The sequence below is a fragment of the Phoca vitulina genome, unplaced genomic scaffold (assembly GCF_004348235.1).
Source record: "Phoca vitulina isolate PV1807 unplaced genomic scaffold, GSC_HSeal_1.0 scaffold9, whole genome shotgun sequence".
Taxonomy (NCBI): Eukaryota; Metazoa; Chordata; class Mammalia; order Carnivora; family Phocidae; genus Phoca; species Phoca vitulina.
The window spans coordinates 65,344,804-65,365,965 of record NW_022589712.1 but is presented as its reverse complement, the minus strand read 5'-3'; the positions used below and the strand labels follow the sequence as shown (position 1 = coordinate 65,365,965).

At 36.7% G+C, this 21,162-nt stretch overlaps 1 protein-coding gene across 5 annotated transcripts in view; it reads right to left on the bottom strand.

Annotated features, from left to right (window-relative positions):
• EPHA7 (EPH receptor A7) overlaps positions 1 to 20,431 on the bottom strand; it is a 165,478-nt gene extending 145,047 nt beyond the window's left edge. For 4 of the 5 annotated variants that reach the window (XM_032408228.1, XM_032408229.1, XM_032408230.1 and 1 more), the window contains exons 1-3: positions 20,052 to 20,431; positions 15,552 to 15,616; positions 11,318 to 11,987 (exon numbers count right to left, since the gene is read on the bottom strand). In XM_032408228.1, the coding sequence (XP_032264119.1) occupies positions 11,318 to 11,987; positions 15,552 to 15,616; positions 20,052 to 20,148 (832 nt within the window). In that variant the 5' untranslated portion in view covers positions 20,149 to 20,431. The remainder of the gene's footprint in view (positions 1 to 11,317; positions 11,988 to 15,551; positions 15,617 to 20,051) is intronic. The other variant, XM_032408232.1, reaches the window with a different exon arrangement.
• Positions 20,432 to 21,162: the final 731 nt, after the last annotated feature.

Below are 21,162 nucleotides of genomic sequence, written 5' to 3'. Positions count from 1 at the left end.
AGAGAAACCTAAAACAATCTACTTGAAAATAAAGTATTAAAAGTTAGTTTATAACGTTTTTCTTTGTGAAGGAAAATTTAATGACATTGCTGAGGTAGCTTTTATTTTTTTTTCTTTTTTAAATATGCAATAATCCAAGAATATCCTATAAGAGTTTTCAGGCTCCTTGCAAAAGTCAATTGAGATTTGCACAGAGAAAGAAGTCTTAACTATTCAGCACTTACAAATTAAAATATTAGTGCAGAGCAATTTAGAAATCTAAAAATGGGTCAAGGAAAAAATAAACTTAATTTTTTGTTCCATTATGTTGATGTATGCTTTTTTACCCCTGGGGCAGGTAGAGGTGGGTAGTGAATGTGTGTGTGCATATATATATATGTGTGTATATATGTATGTACATACGTGTGTATGTGTGTGTGTGTATATATATATATGTATATATATATATATAGTGTACATAATGTCAAAGTGGAAAAAAAACCTGGAAAGAGTAAATTCTGATTTTACTTTGGGATCTGTCATGAATGAACTGTTAGAACTATAAATGAGGTCTTTAGTTGTCCCACTTATTAAAAAAAAAAAAAGAAAGACCAAAAAAAAAAAACCCTCTAATTTATTTTTGATAATCTTTAAGGTACACTCAAACTCCAAGAATTTATGATTCTAATTGTCTTGGAAGGGATTATACCCTCAAGGAGTGCAAGAATGTCCACAGAACAGTTTTATTATAATGAATTTATATATTTGAGTAGGTAAGGTGCCTGTCCTATCTCACATTTCTTTTCAAGGATAAGACTACTTTACAAGAAAAGGTCAACTGAAATAGGAACACTGTGTAGTATAAATTATTTTGCCTGCTAAAAATAGTAGATATGAAGAAATGTTTTTAAAATCAATCAAGTTTATTTATTTAAGCCATCTACTATTTAAATTAAGGTCATTAATTAATGTCATTAGGTAAGTTAATACCCTTAGATGTTATTGTCTATATAGGAACTAGTTTAGCTAATAATAGTAAACTATTAAGTAAACATAGAACATATAAATCACTGGAAAATACAGAGTAGTGTAGTAAAGTCACTAATATTCAGTTTATTTTTCTTAGAATTAGCTTTTATTATATATAGTGATCCTTTAGATATATTCTACCCCTCCACACCTACCACTCCCATCCTTAATCCCTCTCTTATCTTACTCTTTTTTAGAAAGAATGTTCTTAAAAAGTAAAGTAGGTAATATTAACATAATAGTTAACCATTTAATAAATGACAAATGGAAGATACGCGGGTAATAATTATATCTGATTGATAGTCTATTTTACTAATAAAAGCATCATGGTGCTCCTAGGTTTTCTATAAAAGGTTCTAATTCAGCTTTTAATGGCTTCAGTGTAGGTCGGAGGCTAACGTCACCATATATGAGAAGCTAAACTAGGTATTAGTTGGGTAACACATGAAACATAAAACACAGTATGTGTCCTTTCAAAGCCTCCTGGTTTTCTCTTAGAGGCAAGAGATAATATCATCATTAACAGTAAGTAATTTTTTCATTTCAAATGAAAAAACGCAAAACCCACAGCACAAAAATTATAATCTCGAAACAAATTTCAAATTCCTATACTCCAGAATGTATTTTCCCTGGTTTTCTGTATCATTCATTGAACCCAAGCTAAACAAAGTAAACTGAATAATAAACGTTCCATACTTCTTCACAAAACCACAGAATTTGAGAGAAATATTACACATTTACTTCAACTAAGGTATATCTTTTTCTGTGATCCTGTGAAATGCTGTTATATGGGGAAAATGCTATGATATATATACACAGATTTTATACTCTTTAACAAAGCTGGTATCATAGGTAGAAAGCAAAAAATAATGTCTATAACTCATTAATTTGACCTAAATTCAAAGCTGCCTGCTTTTGGTACCAGATTTTTTAAAACCTCAAATTATATATGCATGTAACCTTCTACTTTTCACATAATAACATGACATGAGTATCCTAATAAAGATGTGCCTCCATAAACTTAATTAGTAAGATATTTTGCAGAGGATGGGATAACTTAAATTCTCTTAAATGTGAGGAAAATTAGAGTTAAAGAGACTTTCTGAAATTTTCTTCTCTGAATCATGCATCAGATTTTTATACACATAGAGGAAAACATCAAATGTATAGCTAGGTCAAATTTCTCCCATGACAATAATATTGTTATTTGTATAAAATGACTATATTATGCACAATATCATTATAAATAAATCTTTTGTGGATTATAATGTTTCATCTTAGAGGAAATGCCTAGAAGTTCGATACAGAAATCAAACCAAATGCAAAATTTGCAGGTTTCATTGATTTGTATTATGACACTAGCTGCCAGAAATTAATGACAATTTAAACTGCCACTGGAAATATAAAAGTTTGACCACATACTTGCTGAAGTTAGGATAATTAGAAATGTTCTGAAGTCATATAAACCGTAGCAAGGTAAGTCTTATACATTAATTTCATATTTCCTTGCTTCCTTATTTTTTCCTCACTTCAGATCTTCCTTCTTCCTCCTCTTTATGTAGTGAATAGTTACGTTCAGTGCACTGTGGGCACATACAAAGATGACTGAAGATGAGTAAAAAGCAGTATAATTTTAAGTGAAGTCTACGGTGTCCTAGTAGGAAATTTTAATATGATTCTAATTTAACTATGACCATGACATTTATCCATATTTCTAAAGACTTATGAGCAAATATCTCTGTAAAGGACATAAGAAACTGGTAACAGTAGTTACACTATAAAAAGGCCCTGTGGCACAGGAGCGTAGGGATGGCACGGACTCCAGATCTACGCACATTACCTATGCAAAGAGGCCTTAAACAAGTATTATGAGCTCATGAAAGTGAATAATTGAAGAGTATAAAAAATTGTAATATAGCTATAACTCAAATAGAAATATATTTGGACATGATACTGAATTTAAATAATTTCTGATTTACAGAATAGAATAGAATATTAGCTTAGGGACTGATTTCTCAGGTTTGTTTTATTTGATTTTGTATTGCAATTCAAGATAATATTTACAATATATAATTTGGAAGCAAAATAATCTTATAAAAATCACTTTCCCATATAAGATCAACATAAATATACGTCAAGACTTTTTTTTTTTTTTTTTTAAGTTTATTTTCTTTTAGTAATCTCTACACCCAACATGGGGTTCAAACTCACAACTTTGAGATCAAGAGTCGCATGCTCTTCCAACTGAGCCAGCCAGGCACCCCAAGACCTTCTTATTTTAGAAAATGTTACCAGGCTCTTGGAACTCTCTCTTTCTCAAGACATAGATATTAGTAACAAAGGTGAAATGGCTTTCATTTCATTAGAGGAAGGAGATGTAGAAATTGAAAGAAAGACACACACACAAAGGCAGAGACAGAGAACGGGAATATGACAATGAATAAATATAGTTATATTATTTTCATAGAAATAAATTCCATATCTGGAGCAGATTCCTGTCCAGGTTTTCTAATGATTAGCCTATCATCTTACTATATGCTATGAGGAGAAGAAAATATAATAAAGGCTTCTCATTCTCATCAGGTTTAAGGTTAATCATAGAGGCTAGCCATATACAAGAAGAAATTAAATCATGATATGAATATGAAATTACAAAAATATTTGCCTTGGCAGTGGGCAGTGTATGATTAAGTCTTTAAGAAAGCTGAAAAACATTTATTGGCAGATTAAGATGGTACAAGAACTGTGCTAGGTGGGTACCATGGTCGGTAGCAGAAAACTGTACGGTGTGGTTGTTAAGGAGCTTAGAAGCTGTAAAAGGAATTACAAATAAAGACTAAAATCAGATTGCAGGGCGCCTGGGTGGCTCAGTTGGTTAAGCATCTGCCTTCGGCTCAGGTCATGATCCCAGGGCCCTGGGACAGAGTCCCGCATCAGGCTCCCTGCTCAGTGGGGAGTCTGATTCTCCCTCTCCCTCTGCCTGCCACTCCCCCTGCTTGTGCTCTCTCTCTCTGACAAATAAATAAAAAATAAAAATAAAAATAATCATATTGTGTGTGATGATTCCCACAGGGAAAGGGCAAAGTATCCACAAGAAAAGATGCTCTAACAGAGAATGAGAGGCATTTAACTTGAAATTGTAAGGAAAGGCACAATTTCAACCAGCTGGCACAGGCTAGCTGATGCTGCAGGTTGAAAAAAGTGAGGCTTGGTAAGTACCAAGGGAGTGTTACTACCAGTGACTGCCATCAGAATTTGGAAGAGAGAGCTCACTGAAGACCTCGGGAATGTGCAGGATGAGAGACGATGGACTCTGAGAAACAAACGGAGGGTTTTAGAGGAGAGGGGGTGGCGGGATGGGTTAGCCTGGTGATGGGTATTAAGGAGGGCACGTTCTGCATGGAGCACTGGGTGTTATACGCAAACAATGAATCATGGAACACTACATCAAAAACTAATGACGTAATGTATGGTGACTAAAATAACATAATAAAATAAAATTAATAAAAAAAATTTTTTTAAAGATACAAGAGGTAATCGTGAGAGGCCATGATGTTTGTTCGTTTTTCTGTTTATTTGGGGCCAAATATTAAGTAATAGGGCATCATAAAAATATCTATGGGTACACTTACTGTAGAATGACAGATCAGTACCAGGCTGGGGAACAGAGGCTTTGAGTATGATAAATAATGTGACAGAATGTTAGAAAAGAAGATTAGGGTCAAGTTGGAGGGACTTAAATGCCAGCCTAGAAAACAGAATTTTTTATTGGTAATGAGGAGCCTGAAATTTTCTGATTAATAAAGTAATACTATCTATGTTGTGTTTGACAAAACTGCATTCTGACTGCCATGTGAAAAAAAGAATTGGGATAGGAAAGATAATGGCAAAGCAGATGAAATATTTAGGATGTGGGGAAAGACAGAGATAGAAGTATTTTGAAATTATTATAAATTTAAAAAATGTTCAGATTTGTAGCACCTTTCAAGATCCTGAAAGAACATTTCTTTTTATAAAAGACTTTGTGATAGATAAAATGCCCATCTGTAAAGATGTGGGCATTGTATTGGTTAGGGGCAAAGAGTCCTGGCCAGACCACCTTGACTAAACAGCAGTCTACCACTCTGTGTGATAGTAGGTACTTAACCCACCTCTCGCTGTGCTTTGGATTCCTTACATAATAATGTGTGTGTGTGTTAGTGTGTATTTGCATCTATATATCATATGCATATGTAAATGTATATATACATTTCGTGTGTATATATATGCATCTCATATATATAATTTAGTATAGGTAAATAATGTAATTATTGAATTACATTGTAATTCATTGTAATTACACTGAATGTAATACCTCAGTAAGAGTAATTTTTGTCCTTTAAACAGAATGATAATAGTGCTTACCTACTAGATAAAATAAGTTAGTAACATCCCTCTTTGAGACTAAATGAATTAATACATGTAAAATACTTAAAACAAGCTCTTGCCATCTATGAATAACTAGAAAGCAAACAAATCTATGACCTGTTTTTGTTGAAGGCCTTGAATCTCCCCCTTTTAAACTATGTCTTCTACTTACTACTGCTCCATCACCTGAGCCCTGTATTTTACACAGATACAAACTTAATTTAAAAACCCCATATATTCAAGAAACAATTCAAGCTGTTGTTACATGAAATACCAGGTTACACATAACTTATAATTGCTAAAAAAGAAGTCAATGCTCAAGGTAATTTAAAAACTCAGAGAACAAAAGATCACCCATGATCCCACCAGACTGACACATCGATTGTGTTATTTATGCTTGCATCTCTTCTTTTCCCGATGTACATCTTGCATATTCTAAATATCGGTGTTTGCAAAATTTTAATTCTTTATTTTTCATTCAAAATTATTAATAGGGAGTAATTTAAAATTCCTATATCGCATGGCTGATATTTTAAGGACTAATTTTAATCAAAGTGATGCACTTTATTTTGGACATTTAGGTTATTTCTAGTATTTCAAATCGTATACATTGCTGGAGAAAGAAAAAAAAGGTTATGTAAAAAATTATTTTCTTTCATTGAAATATCTTCTCCCATAAGTTACCAGGGATGAAATTACTGGCTTAAAGGATATTTAACTATTTGTGGCCTGTGAGATCTATCCTCATTCACTCATTGCCATGAGATTTCTTTACTTAGCAAACTCCTTGTTGATTAACAACAAGATAATAGCAAGCATTCATTGATTATTTGCTATGTCCCAGATACTATTCTTAGGGTTTTTACATGTATTATTTCATTCGATTCTAACAAGAACCCTATGCAGGAAGTACTATTCTTATTAGCCCCATTTTATACTTAAGGAAATTAAGGCTTAGAAAGATTGTCCTAGTTTACACACCTGGTATGTTGTAGAGCCAGAATTTGAAAACTCTTGTGACTCTACATCTGAGCTACTAACCCTGTATATCTTACTTTTCTGTTTATATTTGATTATAAACAAGATATGTTATGAAGACTCATTTGTTTTCATAAAAAGTGATGGTACAAATTACATGCTTTTTGAGAAAAAAAAACACATGGTTTTCAAAAATCTAATCAACACAGGTTTTAATATTATCAATGCTTTCAAATTGAATAAATGTTTTTATTTAATTATATATGTTATATGTCCATTAATTATATGTTAATAAAATAATGACAAGCCTGTAAACATGTTCATGTAAAATATTAAGAAGCAACTATTAGGGAAATTCCTTATAACAAAAATTAGAGATCTAAAATTATTGGAGTTCCCCTTTACATTAAAATTATCAAAAAAGAAATTCCTAAATTTTTATTTTAATTCAGAAAATAAAAATTAAGCAATATAAATAATGCAAGTAAATCCCATCTCCAAGATCTGATATATATGCATGCAAACTGCATAATATCCTTGGATTTTTTACAATTAGGGAGACCATATATTTTATCATCCAAATCGGAACACTTTGGAAAACAAAGAGAGATGTTAACGGAACAATTACCCCAGACAAATGAGGCATAGGGTCACCTTACTTAGAATAAAATTTCACCATTTCTTCAGTAACTAAAATCCATTGGTTGAAGTCCAGGACAAATTTTAGGATGCAGTGTAGTGCAGTGAGGAAAAAGGATTTGATTTGGTAAACAGGATACTGGATTCCTACCCAATTCTCTTATGTATAAATATCCCTGAGCCTCAGTTTCTTCATATGTTAAAAGACACAAAAAATACGGGGCACCTGGGTGGCTCAGTCGTTAAGCGTCTGCCTTCGGCTCAGGTCATGATCCCAGGGTGCTGGGATCGAGCCCCGCATCGGGCTCCCTGCTCGGCGGGAAGCCTGCTTCTCCCTCTCCCACTCCCCCTGCTTGTGTTCCCTCTCTCGCTGTCTCTCTCTCTGTCAAATAAATAAATAAATAAAAAAAAAAAAAAAAAATCTTTAAAAAAAAAAAAAGACACAAAAAATATTTTCTTCTCTTAGTGATATGGTAAGCACTAATCGATAAAATAAACACGATGTTTAGTGTAAACTGCAAATTGCCCATACAAAGCCGTTATAATACTAAGCTCCACACTTTGACAAATACTGTTCTGCTTTTTAAATGAAATCTAATTATATAGAAGTTCCAAAAATTTCAAAATATATTTCAGAATACAATTTTATTAGTCTTCTGAATATATTTATATATGTAAAATATAATCTGCTAGTTTGCATAGAAGCTGTGTCAACTGATGGTTAATTTTTTTAAAATGACTTTCTGACAATAAAAGCTTGCTAACCAACTGGAATTACATATTTTTAAATGACTGAAGAGATGTCTTCATTAAAGCATTATAATAAAGAATTAGACAGAAGTTCTCCATATATTAGTAAGCTTGAGAAACATTTGGGTCTCAAAATTGAGGTTTTTTTTCAAACTCATGAAGAAATAAAAAAAGCTCTTACATCAATTAATCAAAACTGTGGTAAGTTTTCACAGTTGTTCGTATTTCAAATTATACCCTAGCAAATATCACCGTGGACTTCCACTCTACAATGTGCCTTGATAGACATGCCTTTAAGTGCCTAACCACCCTCATTTGGCTAGGGACTCACTAGCATCCTCTCCCAAACACTTCAGTTTTCCTCAATGTGGGACTGGAATTTGTTTTCAAACTCTTAACAGGATCCCTGAAAGGAAACAGGAGAAATACTATAAAGGCAGGCTTGGATTGATTCCAGAGGCAAGTACTCTCACAGCAATGCACTGGAATTATGCCAAGGAGGGAAGTGTTTTTGCAAATGAACATAGTGCCAAAGTTAAGTATAAGGTCTTTAATTCCTTTGTCAACATCACCAAGGTCAAAAATTAAGAAAGTTATGTGATAAACAATTTACTTGACTTAAAACAGTGCACACATACTCCTTCAATTGAACATAAGGAGGCATCTTGACTAATCACAGTTTTTTAATGAACTCTTTCTAATACCTAATTCCACCTACTTCAATGCAGGATTCATGTAGAAGACAGTGAAGTCATTTTACTTTATTTTTAACTACCTGAGTGTGATTTGCAGGTGACAATAATTTTGGTACTCAAATGTGGTTCCAATTCTTGAAATTGAAATAAATAAATGTGGATAATTTTAATAGTACCACATTTAATGAGATTATTTTGCTGATTTGGAAGAAATTGGGAGTGTTTTCTTCATGGTAAATGTCCTTACTGCAGTTAAAGACTGTTTTTCTTACTAAGTTCTATACTTGTAAGTATAAAAAGCAAACATTTCCTGTTTGTTTTTAACAAATAAATGCAGAAATCATTTAGGTTAAATTACACAAAATGATACAAAAAATACAATAATTTTCCTTAAAAATCTTTAAGCCTTGAAAGAGAAGGAACCTTAATGTTATTTCCTAGACTTTCCTTAGCCGGTTTAATTGGGCATTTTTGTAAATACTCCTGCTTTATTTATAATGTTTCCCATTTTTAATTGTGCAAAAGTTTAAATTCCATTTTCACATCAACCAAAATCTGCATTCTCCTCAAATCAGCTGTTTTTACAGCTAAAGTGTAATAATATGTTCATAAATTTTCTTATTATAGTTATTATCAAGTAATAGTTGTTAACTTCCAGTCAATAAGAACACTGCTTTTCACTGAATTGATTAGTTCACTAAGAATATGTCTACACATCCCCAGTAGTATAGCATTCTGCCTACTAGTACTGATAAATTTTCATCAGTTTCTGATTTCCACATATATGGAACTTGCAGGATGATCTCTTCAATAAGAAATCCTACCACTGTAAGTGATGGGGAACGAGAACATGGGTAAGACAGGTTTGACTCCTTCAGGGGGGTGTCAAAGGAAGCTGCTAAACTGGTCTATAGAACCCAAACCTATAGCATCTATTTTGCCCAGAGTTCACTTTACAACATTAGCTATAACACAGATGACAATTGAGTGCTGGGTCCTCGGTATTTTATATGCTAGCAGCCATCCACATGAAGTATTTAACTCTTCAATCAGGATAGAAAAATATATTTGCTCAGTTACTCCATCTAAATAGTTTGTCCAACAGAAATATAGTATGAGCTATGATGTAATTTTTAAATTTCCAGTAGCCACATTAAAAAAGAATAAAAAGAAACAATTAAAATTAATTTTAACATTCTATTTTATTTAACCCAATATATCTAAAGTATGATCCTTTCACTATGTAAGCAGCATAAAAAATTGTTAATGATATGTTACATTCCTTTTTTTTTTTTTGTACTAAGCCGTTGAAATCCAGTGTGCAAATCATACTTACAGCACATCTCAATTTAGAATAGCCAATTTTTAGACCTTAAGAGCCATGTGTGGCTCCTGGTTACTGTGTTGGACAACAAGATCTAAATACTTTTTAAACTATTATTTCTTCAAATATTCTACTAGAATAAGAATTTTATGGGGGAAGTAATATGATTTATACAGCAAATTACTAAGATCAAGACATCTGAATTTGCAATGAAACAGAATAATATTTGCTAGGATTCTCCTTGCTTTGTGCAGAAACCAGGTCAATATTGTTGCTAAAAGCCCAGGCTCGGGAATCAGTGTGTCCTGAATCCGATTCTAAGCTAAGGCAGATATCACTTCCTGAAGTAATTACAAGCAAGCAATTTACCCTTGATACTACCAATTTTTTTTTCTGTAAAATAGACATGAAAATGAAATCTACCTCATTAAATGAACTAGTACATATAAAGCATATGGAAGAGTATCTGCATATAGTAAGTTACTACCGTTAGCTCTAGTCCCTTCTAAATTAACTAGGATTTGCAGTCATTAAAATTATGTTGCTGGCTTTGAAGTACAAAGAATACATAAAAGTTATTTTTCAGAATGGATTATGTCTTATAACTTATAAATTAAAAGATATATAAATAATATAACCTTATTATAGAATTTTTTGGGATATGCACAAACAGAACAATATCAATTTTGAAGATCCATGTGACATAGCTTTAAATAGAAAAATACTGGCCAATTATAATGACTACAAAATACTATACAAGAGAAAATCCAGTTTTAGAAAACAAAGGAAAAGGTTCACTAATTCGTATGCTATTATTGTTTCAAAACATAGAGAACGTCCAACTGATGTGTGTATTAAAATAACTAAAGCTTTGCTTTGGCCCACTTCCACAAAAAATGTGGTCCACTATAACATGACTTATCAGAAAAGCATTTGTTTTATTATTTAGTCCAGAAAGGAAATATGGCTTTGGCAGAAGTAACTTTAAAGATCTATCAAGTGAAATTTGATGATTTTTGTATCAAAGTTTTATTATTTATTAAAAATAATCCTAAAAGTTTAGAAATATATTTGTATGTACCCTGTCAGTAGAGCTCGTTAGCAGCCCCTTAACCTCCTTTTTTCTGCTGCTTACAAGTCCAGACAATACAGATTTCACAACAGGAGGAATCCCCTATCATTGAGTCCTGATTAATGTCACACCTCACTCTGCTCACTCTCCTCTCTTAAATCTCATAGACCAATGTGCAACCATTGACTTCTAGGTCAAACATAGGGCAAATTAAATCTTAGTAACAAATGTCATTATTGCCAATATTTATTGCATACCATTAGTGCAGATATCACTGTGGGGAATCATTTGATAGCTCAACAGTGACTTCACTCAAGATCGGCTGAATCGGAAATGCTGGTGTAGCACAGACTCACTTGTTTAAATAACTATTATTACTCAAAATCTCTGATACTGAAATAGAAAAAAATGCAAAGTGGAATTTTAATAGCACATATTACTTACGTTCACAAGTGTCCCCTTTTTGCTGGTAGCCTGCTTTGCAGATACATTTTCCAATGGGCACTAACCATTCTCCTTCTGCACTGCAGTGCATCCTGGGGGAGTTTTCCGCCTCTTCCTCTGCACTGCTGACACATGTCCCTCGAACCTCGACTAAAGAGGAAAATTCTGAACCAGTCACTGTATCTGGAAAGATAGCTAAATTCTCAATAATGGACCAGCACTTCTTGTAGTATACTTTGACAGAAACCAAAGCTATGCAAGCCCCTACATCCTGAAAGGCAAGATAGAATCCCTTTTTGGACAAAGGTCCAATCTCTCTCACCTCAGTGTTAAGCTTCATCTTTCTTTCACCAAGGTCACCTTGGGTAAAACTTTCATCTGCAGCAATGGTGTCTATTTTTACATAGAGGTTTTCTCTTATATTCCTGCCAGTGTCGTAGTCTGTTTCATAATAGTACAAATTAAAGGTTTCCTTGCAAGTTCCCAGTACTCCAGGAAGACTGTTACAATCCCTCAGGGTAAATTTCAATTCTACAAAAATCCTTTGTGCATTGCCTTTCGAAATCCAGTTAGTCCGTAGCCAGTTGTTTTGGTTGGGCTCCATGACCTGGCACACCTGGTAGGTTCGGATCGGGGTGTAGTTCTCATCCAACCCACTGATCTCTTCCCACTGTAAAATGTTTTAAAAAGGCTGTAAGTCATTCAGCAAAAAAAACACAACATTTTCATTTTGAAAGCACATGAGGCATCGTTAGCATAGCACACATGATGAACTGTGAAAGAGTTAGGGAGATTCCTACCCTGGCAAACACTGTACCCTAAGAAGACAGGACTCCTAGCTCAGCTTCACCCTGGTAGCGCAACATCATTCAGGTTGCCTGCATCGTTTGTACATACAATAAATATTTCATTTTGTTTAATATCTGTTTGCTAGTGTATTAGTGTTTCTTTTTACATGTTTGCTTATGTCTATAGTCTCCACTGAGATTATAATTTTTATAGACTAAGCGCATAACACAATCATTTAAATTACCATTTAATGCATATGCATATGGCTACATGGCAGAATTTCTGATAACTCAGTTGACATTTTAAGTGCTGATGTTAAACTTAGAGCACCTAAAAAACACAGGGAAGAAAATGCCAAGAGTGCTCTGAAATGTAAAAGCAGCCCACAACATGTTGATATTCACAATGCAAAATCTTCTACAATCTTTCCAAAATAAGATATAAGAGAGTAACATTTTACAGAGCTATTTATTTATTGCAGTGTTATATATAATACTGTACATAAGCCACATAACTATAAATAAGTAGTTATAAAAGCATGATTCATCTTCATAAATAAATTGCTTTCAATAGACAATCAAATGTACATGGAAAATCAGCATGCTGGATCATATTTCAGTAATAAGCTTTTTGACAAGAAAAATATCACACATTTAAAAATGTCCATTCATATACTGATGCAATATATACTACAGCAAACATATATTTTCATGAAAAGGGAAAATAATACGTTTAGCAGAATTGGCAAAACTCTAAAGATTATAAAGCCATGTATAATAATATCTATACTGCTCATTAGCAAATTCATTTCACCTAAAATATTCCTAGAAGTCTAACGTAACAGTTGATTATGTCCTTTCTTACCATTATCACAAAAATTTCCCATTTTATATGCAGGCTACCTTAATAGTGAAATCATCATCTACTTGTATTCATTTCCCCAATATAAAATGCCAAATATGAAAATATGTTAGTATTCAAATCCAAAATCACACAGCATGCAATATTTAAACTATCCTTTCAAGAAAAGCAGAAAGTAAAGAAACTAATAAGCATGTGGTAATGAGTTTTATTTGTAAAACTTGATTAGAGGATTAATTTATTAAAATACTTTAAAATATTAATATCTACTTTTAAAACTGTTTTTTAGAAAACTGACAAATTAGCAAAATACTCTAACTTAGAATTTTTTTGTATGACATTATATACTTGCTGCAATTTTATTATACATATCAAAACTCCTCAAATGCAGCAAAGAACCCATTATCATGTGCAGGTTTTATTCAACACAACTTGAGTTTGTGACTAGTTAATGGTGTGCATATTTCCCTTTGTTTCAGTTAGCTGCTTATAATCTGTATGAATGGCACTTAGCCAAATATACCCAAATTCATGCATTTGGATGCGGAGATTTTAGTCCCTTAATTAGATTGAAATTATTAAAAAAAGTAAAACTAATAATGATATCTACCAAGAAATCAAAAGCTCTAAAGATAAATGTGCTCTTAACAATTCCCCAGCCTAAAGAAACCAAGGCTAATTATTATAAAGGCATATCTCAAGGTTTCCTTTTTCTAACTTCAAGAACAATCATATTACTTTGTTTTATGTATGAAAAATCAATTTCACTACTTTTGAAACCCAGTTAATTTTAATTTTTATTTAAAAATTTATTCCTGAGGGGAAAATTTCAAGACAATGATTGTATAGATCACAAATAGTAAGACTACACAAACGCATTTAACACAACTCTTGTTTTATTATTTCACTTTTCTAAGAGATTGCAATCACTTCTATAAATGACACCATTAGGAAAGAAGTCTTAATTCAAATACTGTGCTTTTATAGTATACTTATGAAAATATTTTCTAAAAATGTATCTTAATAACACTTTATTTCCTGCAAGATATTTAATAGCATGCAAACCAATCCATTTCATATATAAAAAAATATTGTCAATTATCATTTCCTAATATTATCTGTTGATTCCTACAGATATGTAGGGTTAACTGTTAAGATATTTGGACTGATAAAATGCCCATTTGAGTCAAAGATAACATAGACAGTCATAATTTATCATTTCGTGGATTACATTGATGAAATACTACAATCACTACAATCCTGTATCAGTTTACTTCTCCTTAGAGATAAAAACTATCCTCCATCTCTATTTGTTTTAACTGATGGATGGTAGAAAATGGGCTACATCTGTCATTGGTAAGAAAGGTGTTTCTGTTTTATTGTAAATGTCTTCCTAAAATGTATATTTTCACTCATGGAAACTATTCCACTTACAAGAAAAGTATGATATTCCTACCTTAAACTCAGTGCGCTTTTTATAGTTAATCTGTAAAATACTTGTCATTTTTTCATAATTTAATCTGACCTATACAGATAACTACAATATCATCTTAAGCAATCTTTCAAATATTAATTCAATAAAAAAATGTGAATATTTTAAGGAGATTTGCATTGTTCACATTTTGCATTACTAAACTGACTTCCAGTTCATGACATATTGATTTTATGCTGTTCTTATACTCAAATTCCCTTTCAGATTTTCATTCTTCTCTTTGCAAAATTTGTTACACTTTTTATATCCTCACTTATGCTTCTTACTGTAAGGAAGATCTACTTAAATAACAATGAGATATATACTCTCCTTTCTCGCAGCCCCTTTCTTCCTAAGGGATGAAGTATGTGCCCTCTCTTACAATTAAAATAAGACCTAAAGACAAAGACGTTGAACTAAAATTAAGTAAATAATATACCTATCCTGACATGATCATGTAATGGTCAGAATTACTTATATTTTCATAGATTTCTTTGGGAGGCTTTTACTCCTATTTATTGTAGCAGATTTTTACTATAATATATACATGCTCTGCCATCATTTCTGACTAATAACAGCAGATAGCACATGATAAAAATTTGGAGAATCCAAATAATATTTTACAGCAAATTCCATGCTAAAATATGGAGCATATTACACTGTCAGCTACCTTTTAAAGTGTACTCTGAATGATGCTAGAACTGTTTTTAAAAGAAGAAACACATCACATACTGTTTTAAAGAACTACATACAACCTACCTAGTGATTAAGTATAAAGGAACTAAAGAGGTTTAAGTGAGTTTGTGAAGGAAATGTTCCCTGTAATTAGTTAGCATTTATAGCCTGGAACCTGAGGTATGATTCCTCTCACAATAAGAACTCAAATGATTATGGTTATAAAGATTTTTTTTTAAATCCATTTCCCCAAGTACTAAGTATACCTTCTCTTACTCAAAGAACTCAATGTCTCATTATAACACAACAAAATTTTGAATGAGACATTTGGAATTAAAACAGTTTAAATATGAAGAATGTGAATACTTCCACAGGGAGGGGGAGGTTGTGTTTACTTTAAAAAATAAAAAGTGATATTTTATGAGGAGAAGCACTTACCCCATTGGGTGGAGAGGAAATCCATTCCAACTCCGTTTGTTGTGCTTTAGAATCCAGCAGTAGTACTGAAAAACAAAGTTTTATTTTCAAATGTTACATGAAAAATGTAAACACATTTGCAAAAGTTATTAATGTGAATCTAATTTCTATATAAGTATCACTTTATGATCTAAGATATATTAACAGTTATTTATGTAAATGAATGATGAAATGAATACCCACCTGATACAAGTATATTCCCCTTTCTTAAAGAGAAAAGATATCAAAATACTATACTATATTTGGTATTTTTTAATTAAAATATTAAAATAAGTTTAAAAACTTAAAAATATGACAGGGTAAAAATTGCATGTGATATATTGATTCTATAGTAACTATATATTTTAAAAAACTTTATAAGCCATTGAGCACTCCAAATTTTGTCAGATATAACAACATGAACATAATAAAATGTAATTCCATATTTATCTTCAGCTAGTCATTAATTTGTAATATTGTGCCAAAAGTATTTCCTAGTGCCTTTTGAGAATTGGAGTTTATTTTTTAAAAACTTTTCCACAGGGTATCTTCACTTAAGCCAAAATGAATACAATAGAAAACTGTATCAAGCAATGTCATCATGAGAAAAATAAATTGCCCATTATTTCCAAGACATATTTCTGGGTTAGTCAAACATCTGTTTTCAATATTTCTATGTTTTTTAAATTTCCAAATATTTCAAAGCATTAGCTAATTTTCAAAATGATATATTTAAACTCTGACTTGACTTTGTTCCTGACTTGACTTTTAAAAACAGTTGTATTCCACTTTTATATTATCAAAAAGTATAAACAATTCATTTACATGTATATAAATGTAACAAATGCTCTTGGCAGTATTAATATAAGATAATGTATTCAAATATTACACATTGACACATATCATACCTCCAATTCAATATATTTTATTGCTTTTTAAGACAATTACTCTCCTAAAGCATTCACTCTGCTTGAACTGATTCAGTTATGAGTTTTTATTCTTTAAAAATATTTCTGACTCTACAGCATTTTTAACAAATGTATCAACTTGTCCAGAAATAATACTGAATATATTTCCAAGCTTGTAAATATGCATAACATCAACCTCAGAAAAATGTTAAAATTTGGACTTAAAATATATGCTTATATGAGCTTTTAAATAATCACTAGAGGGAAAAAAGTATATTTAAAAGGTAATGAAAATTTGTTACGTTAAGAAAACAAAGGAACACACTGATTATGTGTTCAACTCCTTCGCTCTAGTCAAGGTTATTCCCTGCAACTGAAAACACATAGATAAAGAAACACTTTTTTTGCAAAAATGTTTTACACTTAAGACTCTTGGGAAGACCATGAAAGCACAAATCTCGGTCACAAATACTTGACTCTCTTTCGGGCGGGGGGGGTGGAATGCACACTTTCAAAATACCAAGTTGTATTTCGCACTGGGAACATCAATAAATCGTTGGACTAGTGAATTTATATAACGTTTAAAGTTTATTTTGGTTTTGTCCTCAACAATAGAGTTAGCACAACGAAACAACATGGGTTCCAGGTTCCTTTTGAGATGATTTATTATTACTATTATTTTTGTCTTCTGCACTGACAGGACACAAGTGGATTTTGAACCCAGGTGACCTTCGAGTCATTTTGGAGAGTGAAACAAGCAATGTGATGATTGTTTACTGCCATTCCGTTACCCCTCAGCACTGTCTGGGGTGGGAACCAAGGGACCGCGGAGGGGTGATGATGGCAAACAAGTTAAGAAAGAAACAAACTAACAAATAAAAACAAAACAGAAACCAGCCCTGAGCGTTTAATCAGAAGCAGCTCTAAAGTGACCAGCGTGTCTCCTCGTCATCCGCTCTCTGGGTAAACCCGCAAGTGCGCGCTTTTGCCTTCCCGCTCAGAGCGCGGAGCGCCATCCTCCCTTCACGCCCACGGAGGCGTACCCCGGGGCCGACCAGGACCTGGGGCGCACAGGCCCGGGCTCCGGGACTCCGTTCCCTGCTGCGCGGGGGTAAAGGCAAGGGCAAGATGCAGGGCGCGCCCGGGCCAAGCCAGCCAAGGGCCGCGCGGGTAGCGGGGGCGGCGGGGGCCGGGGCCGGGGCGGGGCCCTCCGCGGGGCGGGGCAGGGGCTGCCAGACGGGCGCGCCCGCCGCGCTGAACATCCATTACGCCTCCGCCAGACCTGGACCTCCAGGGAGCCACTGGCGCCCTTGCTCCAGAAGGAGCCGGGAGGAGGAAAGAGGCTTTCGGGAAGCGTCTCCTTTGAGGGAGAGGCGGCGGCGGCATTTACGAAGAGGAAAAACAGCAGCTGCACTTCGCCTCCAAGCGTCAGATTCTGACTTATACATTCCCTCCCAGTAGCGGGAACGGACCTCCCGAGAGAACACGTATAAGGAAAGTGGAGGAAGGAGGTCCCTCAGCTTCCTCCATCCACCCTCGGCCAACCTGGGAGGCCTGGCACCTGCTCGAGGCGCTTCCCAGCGCTCGCCCCTGGGTGCCGCGGCGCCCCCCGTGGCTTGCTCGCTCCCAGAACCGCAGCTCTTGATCGACGCTGCGCGCTGGGAGCGTCGCCACTGAGAAGCGGGGCGCATTCGCCCTCCCGCCCACCTTTTAAACATCTCACTTCTGCATTTAAAGAATTCAGCCTCCTAGAATCAGAATCCACTTCACGTATCTTGCACCCAGAAGAGAAAAGCAAGCGAGCGAGACATTCTGGCTGCAGGAACCTCTCCCCCTAGTGATGCAGTTATTTATAGCTCAAACTCCTGCCGGGTCTCCGTGAGCTTGCGCGCCCGGCTTCGCCGCAGCGGTGCAAACTTTTCCTCAGGTCCCGCTATTCCGGAGCAATCAGTACAAGGTTCCAGAATTGAATGTTCCTAATCGCTAGTGTCATGCGAGTAGAAACGTGCATTCTGGTGTGTATGGGTGTGTGTTTTTGGCAGACGTCGGTTGGGGGCTAACGCGTAACCGACAGCTCGGAGTCATGGTTTTCTCTGAAAATTTCTCTGAATGGGTTCAGCGTCAACACTGGTTGCAGATGTGGAAACTGGGGTCAGAAGGTCAGGCTGGCTCAAGAAGTAGGACGTGGCGCTGGGTTGGGCGGTGTGGTGTGAGTGAAAGACGAGGGGTGCACGAAGAGAATGGAAAAAAGCAGCACTAAATCACTAAGTTTTCAGGGCTACGTGAAGCGAGAACCAGTATCGAACACAACCCCTCCCCCCCGCCCCACATCACCATCATGACCTAAATCTGATAACAGATTCCTCCATTCTCCATACTTCAGGAACAATTAATTATTAGTATCTTGCTTTTAAATAACGGGAAATCAACGTTAGATTTACAGTCTGGAAGACGGGGGTGGGGGGGTGGAGATTGTTACATTGCTCAAGAAGCAAGACATTTCCATTGAGAAGATTTATTTTTCCCCAGCTCCAACTACAGGCACCGAAAGGTATTTTACCTTGTCAGTGGTTCAAAGGAGAAGAAATAATAATAATAATAATAATAATAATAATAATAATAATAATAACAACCATATACAGGCGTATCTGGCCGCCCAAATGAAACCTCTCTTCACCCAGAACTAGCCCTCAGGATCCAGATCCTTCGCAAGGTCTGACCACTCGGACTCAACTGCCGGGCAGATGTTTGGGGACTTGTAGTCGCCCAAGCGGCACCTCGTTATCAGTTCCACAGCCCCAGCCCGCCCCCTGCCTCCCCGGCGGGCCGAGCCGGATGGACTCGGGCTGTCCGCGCGGCCGCCGGGACCCACGCGCGGCGCGCGCTGAACGCAGACGTCCCCGCCGCGGGGCGCGCACCGCTCCCTCGCTTCACCTCCGCGGCGTTATTGTTCCGCGCCGGCGGCTGAGCGCCAACCGCAGGCCCGCGCCTTCTCCACCGACGCAGTGAGCACTTCATTAGTAACCCGAGCGTTCGGAGCTCACGCAAGTCACGGGCCCTGTGGGAAGGCTCGGGACACCAGCCGCTCGCCGACGGGCTGGCCAAGACACTAGAAGCTGCACTCCCCAGTCTCCGACTAACTCCGGCCGCAGCTTACCCCACCAGAGGCGAACACCGAGAGGAGGAAGAGGAGAGGGCTAGAGGAAGAGATCTGGCCCGCCTACGATCCTAGAGAACGAGCTCGCTGGTCATCGCTCTCCCCCCCCCAAACACACACCACCCCACTCCGCCCCGCCGCTCTCCGTTGCTGCTCACGCCCTCCGGACTGCCCGCGCCAGAAATCCCGCTCCCGTCGGGCGGACGGCCCCGGGCACCGGGCTGAAGGCGGTTCGGAGTAGCCCAGCTTGCCGCCCGCCTGCCGGGAGCAGCGGGACCGGTGAGGGGGCGGGGAGCCGGCGGGGGAGGGTCGCCCCGCGCCGGAGGCGCGGCCGGCAGCCCCGCGGACTAGCCGGCTCATGCAGGTAGACCGCTAAATAAATAAGTCAGAACAAACTTTGCGTTCTCATCACCTTACCTTCCTTTGCAGCCTGCGCCTCCCCGGTATGTGCAAAGCGGAGCAGCCAGATGTAGCATAAAATAATCCATGAAGGGTGCCGAGTTTGAAAAACCATGGTGCATGAGCAGGTTTTATTTTAGGTTTCAGTTGAGTCGTAGCTTTTTAAATGATGTTTGCTCCGAAGTGGGTTCTTTTTTATTGCGCTTTTCGCATCGATTCCCCTGCTCGACCTCCGGCCGGCTGCTCCACGTTTAGCTTTTTTATTTTTTCCCCCTCCTGTTCGTTCGCACCGTGTTTGCTGCCTGCAAGTCTCCGACTGCAGACCGGCCGCTTGCTCCACACTCCAATAATATCAATTAGGGGGAGGGGGCGGGGCTCCGAGCAGAGAGCCTCCGCCACTCGGGCTGACTGGCAGGCGCAGCCGGCCTGCCGGGCGGCGATTCCCAGGGCCGAGGGGCGGGTCCCGGTGAAAAGGCCGCCCCGGCCTCGGGGGCGGGCTTCGGGGCGCGGGCCAATAGGCTGCGAGCGGAGTCAGGTTGCGGGTCCAGGATTCCCTCCAGGGTCTGAGCTCCCAGCTTTCGCTAGATGCTCGGAAAGGGAGGACACGGATGGCAGCCGAGGTGCGTGCTGCTGTGGGCACTCGGCTTTTAGCAACCGCAGCTTTCGTGGAGCAGAATCAATCCGAGAATAACGCTCCCAACATAGAGTATTATATATATAGCGGTACTCCTCGTGGCCTTTTAGAAACCAGAGGCAATGCAAGCCATCTCTCAGCTATCAAGCACGGAGCCAGGGAAGTGAAATAAGCTGTGTCTTTAAGTAAAGTGCCTTTTACTTTTTTGTTACTCAAAACCTCCGCGGGTCGGGTAACTGTTCTTTTCATTTCTTGAAAGGTTTCTACTTTTCTTTTTTTCTGTTAATCAACATCAGTCAGCTCTAGGCACCACCCAGCACAGTCTCTGGAAGAATAAAAGTATCCAAATATAGTATGTTCAAACAGTGTTTCCAAGAGTTTGCAACAAGCTCTGGCAAAAGAAACAGAGAAAAGGGAGTGGAAAAAGGAAGTCTTTTGTTTTAGGTGCCCTCCTCACCCCCGCCCTATCATCTCACAATAGTTTGTTGGGTGAAG